This window comes from Peromyscus leucopus, chromosome 12, assembly GCF_004664715.2.
Source record: "Peromyscus leucopus breed LL Stock chromosome 12, UCI_PerLeu_2.1, whole genome shotgun sequence".
Taxonomy (NCBI): domain Eukaryota; kingdom Metazoa; phylum Chordata; class Mammalia; order Rodentia; family Cricetidae; genus Peromyscus; species Peromyscus leucopus.
The window spans coordinates 77,763,467-77,782,846 of NC_051073.1; the positions used below are offsets into that span (position 1 = coordinate 77,763,467).

The 19,380-nt window shown below is 42.8% G+C and overlaps 1 protein-coding gene across 5 annotated transcripts in view; it reads right to left on the bottom strand.

Annotated features, from left to right (window-relative positions):
- LOC114681010 (protein HIRA) overlaps nt 1-19,380 on the bottom strand; it is an 88,805-nt gene that overhangs the window by 44,436 nt on the left and 24,989 nt on the right. For all 5 annotated transcript variants that reach the window (XM_028854196.2, XM_028854198.2, XM_028854199.2 and 2 more), the window contains 6 exons: nt 12,380-12,475; nt 10,951-11,111; nt 7,388-7,555; nt 4,664-4,777; nt 1,908-1,978; nt 1,296-1,401 (listed from right to left, as the gene is read on the bottom strand). In XM_028854196.2, coding sequence (XP_028710029.1) covers nt 1,296-1,401; nt 1,908-1,978; nt 4,664-4,777; nt 7,388-7,555; nt 10,951-11,111; nt 12,380-12,475 — 716 coding nt within the window. The remainder of the gene's footprint in view (nt 1-1,295; nt 1,402-1,907; nt 1,979-4,663; nt 4,778-7,387; nt 7,556-10,950; nt 11,112-12,379; nt 12,476-19,380) is intronic.

Consider the following 19,380-nt stretch of genomic DNA (forward strand, 5'->3'; position numbering starts at 1 on the left):
CATCACTAAGAGGATAGCTGCTGACCTGCTCTGGGCTTCCACAGAGCTCCATTCAGACAAATGGATATAATACCCCATTAACGGTTGGCAAAAGTCTGTCGGTAGAAAGAACAGTTTCTGTGTCTACAGCAGGTAAAGCAGAGCCTTTCCCAAAGCCCATACAGAGGTACAGGGAGGCCCCATGCTCTGAGAAGAGACATTGGGGAAGGAGCCTGGCTCCAAGGCAGCAGGCCTAGTTCACACATCCACTCTTGAACTAAGGACAAAACGGTCCTGACAAAGGACTGTGCTATTTTCTTAGGCTTGGTTACCTCACTGATGAAACAGATGAGAACTGCTTTATAAATGTTACTTTTATAAAATAACTAGTCCTTTATTATGGCATCTAAGAAGAAAGGGGTTGCAGAGAAACTGAAGAAAGGGGGGAAAAAAACAAACTAAGAAAAAAGAGGGCCTAAGTCAAACACAATGTTAAGAAACAATAACAAACAGATCTCCATGGAATCATTGGCTTATTCCAGCTCCTACTTTTCAATAACTAAATTTGGTTACTAGGGGCAAAGAATGTCTTGGCAAGTTTTCTACCAAGCTTTCAACTTTATCTTTCTCCATTGGTAGGCCTCAATACCATACAGACATTCCTTAAAATACCTTAAAAGATAAATTTCTAAGGATGAAGCTCGGTGGGTACAGCATTTGTTCACTATATGTGAGGCCCTGAGTTCGATCCCCAGTATTTATGAGCCTCACTTTGCAGATTTTTGTTCTGTTTTGTTAATTTATTCATTTTAAGCTAGACTCATTGTATAGCCCAGGCTGGCCCTGAACTCTCTTTAGCCTCTTTGGGATTAAAGATGTTTGCAACTGCACCCAGCAATTGTACGTAGTTTAAATGATAAGCAAAGCCCATATTTGGCCCAGAGCCTGGCACAGACACTAAGAATGACCAGTATTAACTGGTCACATAACTGCTGCTATGCAACAGGATAAACAACAGGATAAAGACAGTGACATAACAAGAACCCCACGGAAGTGACGTAGACTCTCTCCCAGAGTGAAAGCCTCCTTATGGATACTGCCTATCTTGGCTTAGGCAGAAGTGCCCAGTTGATTCTTTGTTCCAATACTTATTTCTGACGCGAGTGTTTATTAATCCATTTTTTTAAAAAAGGATTACATAATATATAAAAAGCAAACATGTTAGAACACTTAATGTATCTATGTCTTCCATAAGAAGAGAACCCAAGTAAAGGGGCCTCAGAGCTACTGTGGCAGCTTGTAGGCCACAAACCTACCTTTTCCTCCTCACTCAGGGGGTCTCCAAGTTCATCCTGGGAGAAATCAAGGAATGCCACAGAGCCGTCCATGGAACATACCAGGATACCCAACCCGTTCAGAGTCCTGAAAGAAACAGCTGTCAGCAGTCTAGGTGGGACAATGCGCTTGAGATGGCCATCCACGCCACATGACTGGACCATCAGGATGCTCAGAGAATACGGAGATGAATGCCAGAAGCCTAAGGTTCCCTTCTGTGGCCAGAGCACAGGGGCAGGCAAAGAAGGGCAATAATCACAGCCTCTGGTACCCTTTAGGGCTAGGCACCAGTGCAAAGAATTGCTTACCAGGTTTTCTAAACGTTTTCAATTCTTTTATAAATCTTGAGAAGCTTATTTGATATAAACCTACAAGAATCCCACTTTGTCCAAGCAACATTTCCTATAACAAACCCTATCTGTGGTGACATTCTCCCAGAAGCAGGACAGAGCTGCTGCTGCTGCCTGAGGAGATTGCAAACAGCACCTTGGAATCTGCAATTGCCAGGGAAAGGTGGACAAGCTGCCTGGCCCTAATATACCCAAAAGGTCTCATGTTGCAGTAGCCAATGCATGTAGTAGAACCCATCTTACCAGGAAATATCCATGATGGACTTGTCAAACAACTCATGGATGACAACCAGAGGCCGTTTCAAACACGTGAGCTATGGGAAGAAAAAGTCAAAATTAATGAAATCACTGAGAACCAGCTCACGCACTCAGCTAAACCATCTTTATGTGCCAGGAGCTTCAGTCACTTCCACTAACATACATGGTATATTCAACTCAAACACAACTGCTAAAACCCCAAGCTGGGGAAACTAAGACCTGCCAGAAATTCACATACTAGAGAAGCTACAGTCTGGTGTGGGCACAGCTTTGTACATTCATTCAGTAACAACAAAAGCAGAGGATCTACAGAGCAGGATGAGATGGTCTCAGAAAGAACCCAGCTCACCTTCTCTGGGCACTGAGCTCTGGTCCACATTCCCCAAGGCTCCTGTAAATAGTTATATAAATCATGCAGGCTCACCCTGTGTCTCAGGTATCTCACAAACACACACCGATACAAACTGCTTAGTGTATAAACAGAGTAAACTGTTAAACTTCAGTAAGTGGATGGAGGCTGGATTAGCCAAGAGTCAAGAGCTTGCTGCTCTCCAGAGGACCTGAATTCAGTTCTAGTACCACATCAGGTAGTTCACGACCACGACAGCTCCACAAGACCCCAACACCTTCTGGCCACAGGACACGTGTGCACATGTGCTCAAATATGCACACACAAGCACACGCACGTACAGACACACAGGTAAAATGAGGGAAGGGGTCTGGAGAAATGGCTCAGCGGTTAAAGCAAATTAATGTCTTACAGAGCATACAAGCTCAGTCCCCAGCACCCACATGGAAGATAACAATCAACTATAATTTCAGTTCCAGGAGATGGACACCCTCTTCTAGCCTTCACAGGCAACCAGGCACACACGCGGTACACATACATACATGTATTCAAAAAACTCATACACATAAAATAAAAATAAATAAGTTTTTTTTAAAAAAACTGATAAACTTGTAAATATTTATTTTAGTCTTCAAAATAAAGCATATGTCTGTGGATATCTTTGTATTGCACATACCATAAACCCGCAATTGAATATGCTGCAAAAATCTTTTGTAGGTGCTTATATAATATTCAGCAGGTGCATGTTCACCAGCTAGTCATTCTAACATTATAACCAATACCATCTCTCAGACCAGTGCCCAGAGCCAAGTCCCATGGATCTGTTAAGAATGCATTTGTCCATATGATGATGGGCTCCCTTGTGCAGGATGTGGGAGGCTGATCTACTCTGCCTTGTACCTGCAGCCTGGTGTGTGGGCAAGGAGGAGATACAACCACCTAAAACTTGAGGGGAACACTGAATCTGAGCTACCTGGATCCTATACTAAGTATCTTGGCTCATCATAATTCTACTTCCAGAAAACAACTTTGTCCATTTCCCATGAAAATCTGGAGTATGTATACCTACCTGATCACAGAATTCTATCAAACTTAAGCAACACCCTTTATGGCCTGAGATAGAGGGACTCTAGAAGAGCATACCATGAACTGCTCAATGTAAGCAAACATCCAGAGTAGGTGTGAAGTGAATGCTACCTGGGTCCCTTCCAGCAACATATTTCTCTGTACAAATTGTAATGCATGTAGCTAGAGGGTGACTTTGAAATATATAACCTCAAATATATTCTGCTTTTGAAGAAACAGTTTTAATTTAATTTTTTTAAATTTGTGTGTGTGTGTGTGTGTGTGTGTGTGTGTGTGTGTGTGTGTGTGACTGACTGACTTTCAGCATGCTAGTATGCACCGAGTAGTTTTGATCACAGTCTGCAGTGAATATGGAGTTGTCTCAGGTCACAGAACATCAGCCTCTGGTAATAAGGAATTTAACCTTTCTAAGCCCTAACTTGGAAAACAGACACAGTTCATTCTCAACCCATCATTGAATATATGCTGAGAATCTGCACAATGGACCACACAGAGTTAGGTCCAAATAGGCTTAAGACAGCACCTCCCTCCACTATAGTGTCACTGCTATTTGCTACTTCCTAGCAAGGAGAACAAGACAGTCTTACCCAGATGGACACTTAAATGGAGGTACTAACTAATTACATAAAGAAGTCCAGGATGGCAGGAGGAGCTCAAGGCCAACCTGGGCCTCCCAAAAAGACTGTGTCTCAGCTACAACAACCTTAATATCTGTCCACAGGAAAACACATGGTATGCTCATACAATTAAAACCTACACAGTAAGAAAAAAATATTGTTAAATATAACACTCAAGAATTTCAAAACCCACTATGCTAAATGAAACAAACAAAAAAAGTATACACTGAGCAACTGCATTTACATTAAGTTCAAGAACAGGCCAAACTCATCTATTTTGAGAGGCTATTAGTGCAGCTGCCTTGCTAAAGGCAGGAATGGGAAGTATTCAAGGTGGTGGTGACAGCAGAACAGACAGACAGACAAGTCACTTAACTGGCCCTTCCAGGTGAGCACGCTTTCTCTATGTTCTACACAGACACAAGGACTTCTTAGCAGAGAGCAAACACAACAGGCCAGCGATGGCACTGGCAGCTGAAGGAGCTCCAGGCGGGGGCGGGGCACCCTCTCTTGGCCAGGCCCAGACCCAGTCTCTTCTGAGGAGAGCAGGAGAGCCTGTGTGCTTCTGAAAAGGCGCCAACCCCAGGTACAGGGTAAGGAATACACTGAACACCATCAAAAACAATGGGTCCGGACTCACCGTCTTCCCAGTCCACAACCTCCCCTGCAGTCAAAGCTCAGGCGCTTACCCAAACAGAGAGGGAGCGGTCCTTGCTGCCGACAGCACAGCAGCAGTATGGGCAGCTAGGCTTTGCAGAACTCCCGTTCTTCTGCTTCTTTTTGAAGATTTTTGGGTTGAATTTCTAAAGCCAAACAACCAAGGTTAAAATAAATAATCAAGTACCAAGATGCTCCTGTGCTTAAGTGTACAGAGTAGTTTTTATCAACTTGACACAAAGTAGATTCTTCTGGGAAGAAGGAATCTCAACTGAAGAACCGCCTCCATCAGACTGACCTTTGGGCGTGTCTGTGGGGCATTTTCTGGAATCTCAATTGAGGAGCTGCCATCAGACTGACTTTTGGGTGTATCTGACGGGCATTTTCTCGATTAATGATTGATATGGGAGGATGCAGCCCACTGTGGTTCAGTGCCACCCCTGGGCAGGCGGTCCTGGGTTGAAAGCAAGTTGAGAAAATCAGAGAAACCAAGTCAGGAAGCAGCCTTCCTCCATGGCTCCTGCCCTGACTTCCCCCAATGATGGACTATAATCAGGATGCGCAATCCAAATAAATCCTGTCCTACCCAAGCTGCTTTTGGTTATCAGAAAGCAAACTAGAATGCCACGCACCAGAAACACCAATTCCCAGCCCACAGACAGGAGTTCCTCACAGATCCCAAGCATGGCACTGAGCACTCATGATCCCACCTTGAAAACTACAATGAGGTATTTTGCTGATGATGCAAATGAAAGCTCAAGGTCAGAAAATAAATGCATAGAATGGCAAAATGAAGATTTGAAGACAGCACTACCAAACACTCTATTTATGAAGTCAGCAGACAGGTCAAGGGAATAAGAACTACTAGAATCCTCGCCTGGCAGTTAGCCTTGGGACCTGAAGAGAAGCTGAGCTTGCCAGGGGACGTCAGACACAATGGCCTGCTCACTGCATCCCCATCTCAACCCCCCAGCCCTTTTCTTTTTGGTGTGAGTGTTTTGTCTGCACGGATGCTGGTGCACCACAACTTGCAGTTCCCGTGGGGGCCAGAAGAGGGAAACCAGAGTTACAGATGACTGTGAGCTGCCACACAGGTACTAGGAACTGAACTCGGTTCCTCTGGAAGAGCAGCCAGTGCTCTTAACCGCAGAGCCATGTCTCCAGCCTCTCACTGTATCTCTTAGAGAGGCCAAAGGGAGTAGCAGGAGGTCCTCTTAATTCCTTCTCCCCTCACTGTATTTATCTGACTGATGACTAATGGACAACGACCTCCTTAACTGCCTGCTGGCCTAGAGAGCTGATGCCTCAATAAAGACTGGGAGCACAGAGTGAGTGCTGTGCCATCTTCATGGATTAAGAGAACAGAGCTCTTAGAATTGTAAAGGGTGGCTCCTGAGAGCCTGGTATCAGATAGCGCAAAGAGCTTTTTCCCTCCTGAGGGCAGGCAGGAGTGACCAGAAGAACAGATATGGGACAAGATGGAATGTGGAAGATGTGTGCCCAGGGTTCGATTTTCTACAACCACTGGTTAGATTATAGGGTCTTTCAGAGTTTTGTGGGTCCTGATAAGGCAAGTGTCATTTTCTTACAGAGCTGTTGAGGACCAGGTAAGAGAGTGACACAGAACCACTGTGCTAAATATTAATCAGTAATTTCAAACATTTATCAAAAAGGCCCTACTCTCAAACAAAATCCAACATGGACTCCCAACACAAAACAAATTTAAAGAGTTCCATTTTATTTTATTCCTAAAACATTTTAAGGTACAATATATTACACTTATTTATAATAGATTGAAAAAACATGTAATCAAGCCAGGCAGTTTTGGTGCACACCTTTAGTCCCAGCACTCGGGAGGCAGAGGCAGGTGGATCTCTGCAAGTTCAAGGCCAGACTGGTCTACAAAGCAAATTCCAGAACAGCCAGGTCTACACAGAGAAACTCTGTCTCGAGAAACAACAATAAAACCCATGTAATCAAGAACCCATTGTGATCAGGTTCTGGATGATCCTTCACTGCTGTAAAACTAACATCTCTTTTATTTGGTTATTCTACATTTTAAAAAAAATCCAGATTCTAAGAGGTTATTTGTGACTCCTTAATAGTCTGTCCTGGGCACTCTCAAGACATTCTAATTAAAGTCACCCAGAGTGGAAGACATTCTCTCAAACCTAAAAGATGAGCCATGACTCTGCATACATAGGCTTAGCCCTAACTCAGTGATAGAGCACTTGCCTCGCATGCAGAAAGCCCTGGGCTCCAACACCATAAAACAACAACAAAGACTGGATGCACACTCCAGTGCTCTCAACACAGGCAGTCACTGCTGCTGCTGGGCATAAGAAGTACACCATTTCAAGGGTGCCCAGAATGTTCTTTGCTCACAAGAAATGGGTAAGGGAGCACCTATGGACAGACCTAAAAAAGGCTAGTTGCTGGGCTACAATATTCCTAACTAGGACTGATCCAGAAGACATTTACCATTTTAGACTTTGGCAAATATAAAACAATCCTACATGCATATCCCATTTGACAAAAATAGCCTTAAATATTCAAGCATGCTTAAAATGAAAGATGTACCATAATGTACTGCCTCTCAGAGCCCATCACTCAGACTACATGAGGCACGGTCTTAGAGAGACTTCTTAGGGAAACTGGCACTCCCTAAGCTTGGAAGACACATGCAGGTCACTGCAAAAGACAGCTCAGGATGATACTGATGGCTGCTTGGGATTTCTGCAGTGAGGGACACTCACCACAACAGTCACAGCTTTCCGGTGCCCCACGAAGTCCATGTTGGTCTTCCAGCCCTCTCGTTCGATGATCTGAGCAGTGGGGCCAGAGTTATTCATGGCATGGGCAGATACCAGGTAATGGCCATCAGGTGACCAACTAAGCCGGAGTACATGGGTTGTTCCTCCACACTGCAAAAAATATCTGAACTTAAAAGGAGCTCAAGAAAAACTCTGGCCTCAAGGATAAAGCGAACTGTAATTTACAAATATATGTTCATGGGACACACACCAAACTTCTGCCTAAACTCTATCTAGTCTCTCTATGTGGCACACCAGAAAGAGCTCTCTGTCAAATGACAATGGGAACTGTGACATCATCCAGTCTCTGCTTACCCACATGATTGAACATAAAACACCAGAAACAGAATCTGCAGAAAGACCATTCCTTTATTTCACCAGCTCTGCATGGGCCCAATCTATCTGGCCCCTGGCCTACTGGTTCTGTCTAACACTTGTTAGCCCCAGCACAGAGTATCTACAAAGCATCCTCAAGAAATGCTACAATAAAAAAAGCACCCACAGACACCCATAAACTAAACAGGAACCTGTGTAATGTGCTACCCACTCCCTTGAGGTTATCTCCACACCTTAAGAATGGTGAGGACACCTGTGAAGGAGAAGAGGTTTGTACTGTCCTTGTACTATAAAAGGCACAGCAGAAGGGCACTAGTCCTGTGTTAGCCTGAAGGTTGGAGCAGGTGTCCCTTCACAGGATTACTACTACAGAAAACTCAAGCGTGGCCTAGGTCAGCCTCCACGACCAGGGTTAAGATCTTACTTCATGGTCCCAGGGTGGCAGAGCAGGACCCACTGCAGTGGGAGCACCTCCTTCCCCTCTGTGCAGCAGGCCCTCCTACAGCCAGTCTAAGAATCAGCTCACAGAAGCCCATGCCCAGCAGTCAAGACTTCTAGAAATTCTAGATATGATAGCCACATCCACTATACCAGGCAGCTGTAGGCAAGGAAGGTGAAATTCCGCCTTAGTCCTAGACCTAGCCCAGCTGGTGTTGATTTAGGGGGAGCTAAGTATGGGATTTTAAGTTTCTTACTGGAGTTGACCATGGCCAGTAAGCAAACACTAAACTGTTTCTGCAAATATTCACTCTGTCCCATGCTTTAGGAAACCTTCTCTGACATAACCCCCTTTCTTACTATCTCTGTAGTGTGGACACTACCTTCGCTACATGTACAATTCACATGAATGTCCGTCTTTCCCATGGACAACAAGCATCAAGGGGAGACACAACATCACAATCCATTTTTATTTGCCTACACCCAGTACTGCTTTACATACAAAACACACTTACTGTCTAATGAGTAACAGTCATCTTCAACTCAGATTCCATATGAAATTAGAATGCAAACAGATAGTAGAGTACCTGAGAAGTTACTGCAGTCTGATCTCCCTCCACATGGTACAAACTGTATCCTGCCCAACAGAGGTCAGCTAGCCTACATTGCAATGTCAACAGACAAAGCAAAAGCACAACCAATAACCTACCAAGAGAGCCTCCTCCACGTGGCCATTCCTTCCTTATGGAAGTTCCCCAAGATAAGAAAGGGTTTCGCCCACGAGTCAGGCACACAACACGACAGGGTAGCTATCAGGTTCTCTTTAGCTTTAAAATCTATCAATAAATAGTCTAACAAAAAGACAGCCTGCAAAATGGGAGAAAATCTTTGCCGCCTATTATTTAAACAGTGTATTACTAGCCAGAATATATAAAGAGCTGCAAACGGCTGCTGGGGGAGGGAAGCCATTTGTCTCCAGAAGAATAGCCACCGATACGGGGCCCAGGAGCCAGTAAATAACCCAACAGCCATGCTCACACAAACAACCCAAATTAAACTCAAAGATCTACTGGGAAAAAAAAAAAAAAAAAAAAAAGACCGAAAATAAAGGAAGAGGAAGTTAGAAAGAAGGCTCAAAGAAGTGGGAGGGAGGCAAGTGCATACACAAAACATACATGTGTATACAGCTGTCAAAGATAAATGTCTAAAAAGTTTTTTAAAAGAACAGCAAAAACTAAATACCCCCCCCCCAAAAAAAAGGAAAACTTCCAAAAAACAAATGGGCTAATAAAATGAAAGACCTCAAAAAAAGAATACTTTTAGATACTTTTAAAAGTGTGTGCTGCCGGGCGGTGGTGGCGCACGCCTTTAATCCCAACACTTGGGAGGCAGAGCCAGGTGGATCTCTGTGAATTGGAGGCCAGCCTGGGCTACAGAACGAGATCCAGGACAGGCTCCAAAACTACACAGAGAAACCCTGTCTCGAAAAAATAAAATAAAATAAAAAGTGTGTGCTACCCTTAGCCTTGTGGAAAATGCAAATTAAAACTACTTTGAGATTCCATCTCACCCCAGTCAGAACGTCTGTCATGAAGAACAGAGACAGTAACAAATGCTAATAGGGACATAGGGGGAAGGAACCCTTAGTCAATGCCGATGGGGTTCAAGTAGTGCAGCCATTATAGAAATCAATACAGGGGCTGGAGAGATGGCTCAGAGGTTAAGAGTATGTACTGTTCTTCCAGAGGTCCTGAGTTCAATTCCCAGCACCCACATGGTAGCTCACAACCATCTGTAATGAGATCTGGTGCCCTCTTCTGGCTTGTAGTCATACATGCTGTATACATAATAAATTTTGGTATTTTAAAAAAAAAAATTGTCATTTAAAAAAAAAGGAAAGAAAAAGAAATCAATACAGTGGTGTCTCAAAAAAAATTAAAAAATGCAACACTATATGATCCAGCTTTATCACTCCTGGGCATGTACCCAACTCTACCCTACCACAGAGATGCTGGCACATCCATGTTTATTGATGCATTACTTACTACCCAGATGTCCACAAACAAATGAATGGATAATATGGTATTATTATGAACATATGATGAAAATATGGTATACTTACACAAAAAGGAACTTTATTCAGCTGTACAGAAAAATCAAATTCTGAAACTTGCAGAAAAACTGATAGATCTGGGAATTATTATATTAAGTAAGGTAATCTAGACTCGGACAAATATTGGATGTTCTCTCTTAGACAAGGATCCCAGCTTTGGGGGAGGGAGAGAGAGACAGAGAATGTGAGAACATGGGTCATGAAACCAGAAAGGGGATCACAAGATGGGAAAAAGATCTGTTAAGGAAGTGGAACTCAACAAAACACAAAACATGGGAGCAGAAAGGATGCTACCAGAAGTAGAAGGCTACAAGAGAGGGCATGAAAATCAGGGAGCAGGCAAGAGGAAGATCAACAACAATAAATTATGTTTGAAAATGTTATAATGAAATCTAAGAGACTGTACGTTAATCAAAAATATAATAAAATATTTTTATGCCAAAGCTAGCCATTGAACAGTTTCTCAAAAAGGAAAGATTCTATCACCTAACTCATTAATTAACCCGAAGCTCACACCCCTAGACTGCATGCACCCACATGGCCTGGACTATGGCTAGCTCCCTCTCTTCTCAAGAAGTATAGCAGGGCTGAGGCCAAGCTCTAGACTGTCCCCAGTTACCTCATCAAAAGGTTTGGTGATGCTGGTCTCCAGCTGCCAGTCTAGCGTTCTCCATACCTTCAAGCTTCGATCATCAGCTTGAGAGGCAATGTATTTACCAACAGGGTCCCAAGTCAACCCTTTCACCAAGCCAGAATGACCTCTCAGAGTTGCAAGAATTTCTGTGAAGAAGCCAAAAAAAATAAAAAAATAAAATAAAATAAAATACGAGCAGGTGTTATCTATAAGAAAAACAACACTATATACAAAACATAAGTTGTAATGGCCCATGGAATGGACCTGAGTAGTCTATCTTGACCAATCCTCACCCCTAAATGCACGCAGAATAGTCCTATATTTCACCTCCACCAACACAAAAACTGAAGAAATGGCTGCATCATACAGACCAGCATGAACTAACACATGTGGGGATCACACACCCCCAAAGGAACAGCAATGACAGTACAGGCCGGAGTCACAGCTGCCAATTCTGACCCCTTATCTGCAGCAGGCACAGATACCTGTAACCTGGAAGGTCTCTCAAGCAATTCTGATGTGAGCCTCCTGGACAGCCCCCAGAGGCAGCAGGCCTATCAGCTCAAAAAGGTCTTTTAAGTGAGTTATCTGGAAGTCAATGCTGACAACACAATGCTCCTTCAGATCTGTAGTCAATGCCATACCACTCTAAAACTGCCCCTCTTAAGGTAGAAACAAGTGTCCCTACACATAGTGGCAGTAGCTTTCAGAAAGAATTAAAATGACTTGAATCCACTCAACAGATGATGTGCTTTATCCCATGGTAAAAATGGGCTCTAGAACCACGTGGGATATGTAGTCCTGCTGTCCTGGAACTCTCTTTGTAGTCCAGGCTAGCATCAAACTCAGAGATTCATGTCCTCCACCTCCTGAGTGTTGGAATTAAAGGCAAGTACCACATGCCCAGCTGTGACAAATATTTTACTAGTTATAAACTATAAAACTACACCAAATTATACAATATCTCATAATTTTAAATTCAAGGAACAAGAAAAGCTACTCTCTTGCAAAACTGAGTTTGTAGTAGCCCACATCTGCTGGATAGTTTCTCAGAGACAGTAACTGAGCTGAGGCAGAAGGTGCATACAGTGTGTATGGAGTGCCAGCAATCTCTCAATGCCAATTGTCCACATGCCACCTTCATGAACTCTGAAACACTCAAGCTAGTACTCAGCTAGTTTTTCTTCAGCATAAATCTCTTTTTAAACATTGAACAAATATAGTTCATAAGGAATAACAAAACTTGGTTGCTGACAAGACACACAAATCCTTGACCACTTAACTTTCTGTGATCCAGATTAAAAACACAGACAATCCATTCCCCATCCCAAACCTGCTCCACAAACAGATAGGCATCACTGTTGGCAATAGCCCCTTTCTGCTGTTAACCAGTAAGGAGGAACCCCAGACAGACCTGGGAACTTCACGGCATTCCAAATGACGACAGTGTTATCCACGCTGCACGAGGCTAGCCAGGCGTCATGAGGAGACCATGCTACATCCATCACATCTGGAAGAAAACAGGTGCTATGGTAAGATCTCTTACCTGGTATGCACTGTTGATGGTGGGCACTTAGCAGCAACCTTTTCCGTGGGCCAGGCCAACTAACCCTGGAGTTTTCATTAATGGAGACTCTTAGCCTGAGACTATAACTAAATTAATTAAATTAATACTGAACATTAACTCCCAAAGTCAGGTTGTTTTGTTGAGACAGGATATTGTTCTGTAACCCATGCAGTCTTCAACTCAGTATGCTGCTAGGATGACAAATGTCTGTCACTGCCCATGGCTCTGTAGGCTACTTTTCAAAGCCCTCTATGAACCAGGCATAGTGGATATGACAAGCCTGGGCTAGATATCAAGAGCCTGTCTCAAGAAAAGGAAAAAAGACTTCTGTGCCTTTACACTCCTACATACATCTATTTCAAAAGCAATGAAGATTGTGACCATTTTTCCTCCTAATTTATTAGGTACCTTTTTTTAATATAATCCTTAATTAGATTGCTAGTAAAGGGAAATCTACTATGTCAAGTAGTCTTAATTTGCTCATGTTTTATGATTGTCTACTGGAAATCATTCTGAGCAGTGGATGTTACCGTAACTGAATTCAGTTGTCTACTTGATGAAGAAAACAAGAGCTTAGAGTTCTATAGGAGTAGACACTACGTTCCAATATTTCTCTATAGCAGAAAAGATGTTGTTAGAAGCCAGGCAAGGTAGTATACCCCCTTAACCCCAGCATTCAGGAGGCAGAAGCAGGCACATTTCTGAGTTCAAAGACAGCCTGGTCTACACAGTGATGTGGTCAAATGGAACCCAGAAAATAGATACAATTTTCTTAGCAACTTCTAGACTAATGCCACATATACTATCTACCATCATCATCTATTCAGTTCCCATACTACAAGATCTTTTTTTTTTTTTTAAGATTTATTTATTATATACAGTGTTCTGTCTGTCTGCAGGCCAAAAGAGGACACCAGATCACATTAGAGATGGTTGGGAGCCACCATGTGGTTGCTGGGAATTGAACTTGGGACCTTTGGAAGAGCAGCCAGGGCTCTTAACCTCTGAGCCATCGCTCCAGCCCTTGTAGGATCTTAATAAAGTAGTCTGTCACTATCCATTATACTTTCTTCTATTTCTGCTAACTTTGAAAAATGTCCCCTTGGCTAGAGATCTGATGAATACTCACTTCTATCTTCTCCTGGCTTAATTATCTAGTGTTTATCTCTTATTTACTTAGGTGTATGGTGTATTTATTGAGGCTCTACATTAACTTCATAAACTGCTTAATGGTTACTATAGGACATGTGAAGAGAATCTATTCCCTTTTTGAAAAGAGATGAGTCGTGTGTTATACAAAATTCTTCAAGACAGCGTAGCCTCTTCAGTGCTGTTTTATCCCAGGCTTACAATGTGTCAACTGCTCACACTGCAAATGTTCTCAGCTGTAAGAAGTATTTATCCACTGGCTAGTCTGACATCTGTGTCTAGCTTCTCAGAGAATCTACACCTGTAATAATTTTCTCGGACTCCAGATTGGGAGCTTGTCTTTAAACTGTATATACCACTCCTCTCCCTCTGGCTAAAATAAACAAGCCTAAGTTTCCAGCCCAACCCCACCCTTATAATAGAATTTGTGGTCACTACTCCCATAATCGTTCTAGCAATTTCAAGAGGACAATTCTTCCAACACACAAGGCACTAGCAGCTTGTTTAAACTCCTCTGATCCCTTGGTTTCTACCACAGTCATATCCACAGCCATGCTGAGAATCCTCCAAGGCAGATTACTCAAATACCCTTTATCTTTATCTTCCAACTCCAATCAGCAACACCATCTCATTCTCAACCCTAACAGCAGTCCAGGATGCCTCCCAAGAATGCATTCCTTCTACCAATTTAGCTGCCTTTACCCATTTTCACCAACAAGTCAGCCTGGTTCAATCCAGCTCTAGTCTCTGTCGTTCTTGAGCATCTCCAACAGGCTTTAACCTAATGCCACCAAGAAAACTTACAACTGCCAAAACAACTAACGGCTTCCCAGTTGCTAAGTCCAAGTCAATCCTCACTTTATGCCAGTAAATAGTCTGCTTAATTGTTACACATACACACACACACACACACACACACACACACACACACTTTTTTAATAGACCAAAGCATCTTTATTTGCAGATTACTCTATATATGAGATTTTAAATTATTCACCAGTAAATTCTTGGATCTGATTACTTTCAGCAAAATGGTAGGGTATACAAAACTATAAACATCCCCACATCAGTAGTCTTCCTATATAACAATAAAAAACACGGTAAGAAGTAAATCTGAAAAACAATCCCATTCACAGTGCTACAAACACAGAAACAACAAACCATGAGAACAAACCTAAGGATGGTAAGGACCTCTACAATAAAAACTATAAAGCACTGAAGAAAGTTGTCCAAGAAGGATGGACAGACTTCTCATGGTTGTGGATTAGAAGAATGTTAGAATAGCCACCTTACCAAGAGCAGCCTACAGATTCAATGCTGCCTATATCAAAATTCCAATGTCATTCTTTTTGCTTGTTAGTTGGTTGGTTGGTTAGCTGTGTAGCCCTGGCTGTCCTGGAACTCACTCTGCAGACCAGGGTGACCTCAAACTCAGGGATTTGCCTGTCTCAAGGCATGTGCCACCACGCCCAGCTGCCAATGTCATTTCTTTACAGAAACAGAATGAATACAAAATTCATATAAAAGTATAAAAGTCCTAAGACGACCAAATTAATCACTGCTTTTTAAAAATGAATTTAAATTGGATTAGCTCTCTACAAACAAAGCATTCTGATGACTTGCATTTTTAAATTATTCATGACTCCCATTATCCTAAAGAATCATTTGAAATCTCCAAACTGATTTTCACATTGCAATTGGGAAGTATTTTATTATTCATGTTACCTCATTTAACTTAGAGAATTACATAAATTTGAGTCTTAGGTATCGCCATTGTAACTTAGAAGTGAGTGTGGAACTGCCAGGCAAGCTCTTCCAGCCACCACAAAGCAGAGCTGCAGGGGAGCCTGGATTTAGTGTAGCATGCTTTGTAACTCGGGGGTTTTAAAAATATGTATTGACTGATGGTGGTATGTACCTGTGCCTAAGTGTATCTATGTACACCACATACATACAGAAGCCCACAGCTGTTGGAAGAGGGCATCAGATCCCCTGGAGCAGGACTTAGTGGGTGCTGGGGAGTGAACCAGGGCCCCCTGGAAGAGCAAGCAGTAACCACTTTTAATCACTGGTCCATCTCTCCAGCCCTGTAACACAGGTGTTGATTTGGTTGGTTTTTGTTTGTTTTTTTAAGCCAACGCTCAGGCTTTATTCTGGAAGTGGTGCCATCCTTAGTTATAAAGGAAAATGCATAAGGAATGACTCCTATAGTGATTCAAAATGAAATATTTTAAGACAGTCAGGAGGTGGGGAGTGGGTAGAGAAGAATAAAGGGAGGATGGTCAACCAGTATCTGAGACAGCACAGGGTTAGCTAGTGTGTGAGTGCGTATTTCGGGATCTCAATGTGTTGCCCTCCTTTACTAGGAAAAGTTCACAGACTTTCTAGACTCATCTCATCCTCTCCTCATGGTTTCACTATTTCAAACCTTCCTTCTGTCTCTTACTTGTGTTCAGGACTCCTACTTGCAAATTCTCACCAGCACATCCACAACCAACCTCTGAAACCTTCCTCCTTGCAAACAGACATCTCAGAATTCTGGGGATGACATCCTTTCCATTGTTCAGGATGGATACAGAACATGTATATCCTCTCCATGTTCAGTATAACATGACCTTCCCTGAATTCTTCTACAATTCTGTACAATGTTTCTCAAAAACTTGAAATAATATATTAGTAAGTAATTTAGAGCTGGGAGTACTGGGCACTAATAGTCCCAGCAACTTGAGAGACTAAGGCAAGTGGACAGTATGTTCAAGCCCGGGCTGGGAACCACTGTGAGACACATCTCAAAAATCCAAAGTGAAAAGGCTAGGGAATTCAGCAGGAGGGAGTATGTATGAGGCCTAGGTCAGCAACCACTGCAGCAGCGATCATAGCCACAACCCATCCTGCAGTTCACTGTTTTCCAACTTTCTCACAGAGAATCAATTTAAAAATTGAGCTTGGTTTTGGTTTTGGGTTTGTTTGTTTCTTTGGGGGATTGTTTTGCTTGCCTGTTTGCTTGTTTCTGAGACACGGTCCTGGAACTCACTCTGTAGACCAGGCTGGCCTCAAACTCACAGAGATCCGCCTGCCTCTGCCTCCCAAATGCTGGGATTAAAGGCGTGTGCCACCACTGCCCAGCCTAATTCTGTCTTTTTCTTTTTTTTCCACCTCGTTAAACCTGTCAAGTGTATATTTTCACCTTTTGCTTTTCAAAGACCTAATGCCTTCTTACTCATTTATCTCTGCTTTTCACTAACATCCCTTCTTGGGCAGTTTCGCCCAGAACTGCTAAGAACCAGTGAACAGAAGTATGAAGTCTGTCACTTGAAGGCAGCCAACCAAAGGATACCCAGAAGTGGTGGCACAGGAGAGATGCTCACATCACAGCTCAGCCTGAGTCTCAGGTTAAGGCCCCATGACAATCCCAACTTGACATCCTACCTTCTGGGTATTTAGGCCACGCTCCAGTGAGGCCCAGCTACACCCCCATAGGACTGTATGAAGTAGTAAGGGCAGATGGCACATTTTTGTTGCTATCAAACTGTAATACACAGTTACTGCTTTCATTCTCACAGATGTGCAATCACTAAGATTCAACCTTTGGTTGTTAAGAGATGAATTTAGCCAGGATGGTGGTGGCACACACCTTTAATACCAGTACCCAGAAGGCAGGGGCCAACAGATCTCTCTGAGTCTGAGGCCCACCAGTCTGCACAGTAAGTTCTAGGACAGCCAGGGCTATATAAGGAAGCCCTGTCTCAAAAGAAAATGAAACAAAATAAAACAAAAGATTCATTTCTCCTTCTGGAGGCTAATGAGATGACTCAACAGTTAGGAGCATATACAGCTCTTGTAGAGGATCCAAGTTCAGTTCCCAGCACCACACTGGGCAGCTCACAACTGCCTATAAGTCCAGATCCAGGGGGTCTGATGCCCTCTTCTGACTTCCAAGGGCACTTGCAATCACATGTGCATACCCACACATGGACATATTATTTTATTTTATTTTGGTTTTTTGGTTGGTTGGTGGGTGGGTGGATAGGTGGGTGGTTTTTTGTTTTTTTGTTTTTGTTTTTGTTTTTTTTGGTCTGGTTTTTTGGTTTGCTTTGGTTTGGTTTGGTTTGGTTTGCTTTGCTTTGCTTTGCTTTGCTTTGCATTGCTTTGCTTTGCTTTGCTTTGGTTTTTCTAAGACAGGGTCTCACTGTGTAGCCTTAGCTAGCCTGGCATTCATTGTGTAAATCAAGCTAGCCTTGAACTCATAAAGATCTGCCTGCCTCTGCCTCCTGAGTACTAAGATTAAAGGCATGTACCACCATGCCTGGCCTGAATACATAATTTAAAATAAAGTAATATCTTTTAGAGAGGGAGCAGGGCAGGCTAGAGAGAGGGGTCAGCAGTTAAGAGCACTGGCTGCAACTCCAAGGACCCAGGTTCAATTCCCAACACCCACAATGTGTCTAACAATCACCTCTAACTCTTGTTCCAGAGGATCCAACATTCCTCTTCTGGCTTCCACAGGCACTGCACACATGTAGTGCACAGAAAAACATGCCACAAAATATCCATACATACAATATAAAAATAAATATAATCTCAAAAAGTATTTTTAAGAAATGAGTTTATTCACACTTAAAGTTACAAGAATTGGCTGAGCATCTATTATTAGTGAAGGCCTAATCCTAACGGTTTGTTCTGTTTTGTTTTTGGTGTTTCTTCCCCAACCCCTCAAACCCATCCATCCACACTGAACTGATGTCCACTTTCACAAGCCTGTTCTCAGTGTCTCAATAGAGAACACCGCTGTGTAAGCACCTATCCAGGATCTGTACCACCCTCGTTCGCTTTTCTTTGCTCTCCTTCCCCATGACATAGGCCCTTGTAGCTTTGTGACAAGTTCCCCAGAGCTGTCAGACAAACCTCTTTCAATGCTCTTAACAACTCACTGTGCTGCTCCTGTTGTACCTGTGAAGACCAGCTGTGGTTTTGGTTTTAGTTTTGGTTTCTTTCCAGCTATGGTTTTAAAAACTAAAAATAAAACACAAGGCCTCCACCTCGATACTCACACCAGTCCAGCCTTGTCCTTTCTGCTGCCCACAGTCCCTACCAGGCTGAACCACAGCCTTCTTCAAAGAAGTCTGAATTGTACACATGTGGATCACGTTATTTGGTACCTAAAGTGCACAGGCTTTATACTGTTAGCAATCTGCTGACTGAAGACCAATCTTCCTCCTCTTCAGCTTAAATCTGTAAAATCTGACTCTTTCCAAACTAAGCCTATTTAAACCATTTTATAAACATATTCGAAGTCAAGTTTCGAACAGGACCAGTGAGATGGCTCAGCAGGCAAAGTTATCTGCTATCAAGCCTGACAACCTAACTTTGCTCTCCAGAACCCACATGGTAGAACAAAGAACCAACTCAGGCAAATCATCCTCTCACCTCTACATGTTTACAGTGGTATTGAGCTCACACACACAAATTAATGTATGGATGCATAGATGGAAAAAAGAAAGACACTTTCCAATGGGTACCTACAGGCTTGTTTCTTAGGAATAAATAAAATGTGTTTATGGACTCAATGACCCAAGAGTGAAGGTACTCCTGCAGAATAAACCACAGAGGCTGGAAGCTGTATGTTACATGCTATCACAGTGTGTTGGTAATTAAATGCAGGTGGAGGCAGGTGGTAGAGCCAGTGACTGCATAAACAC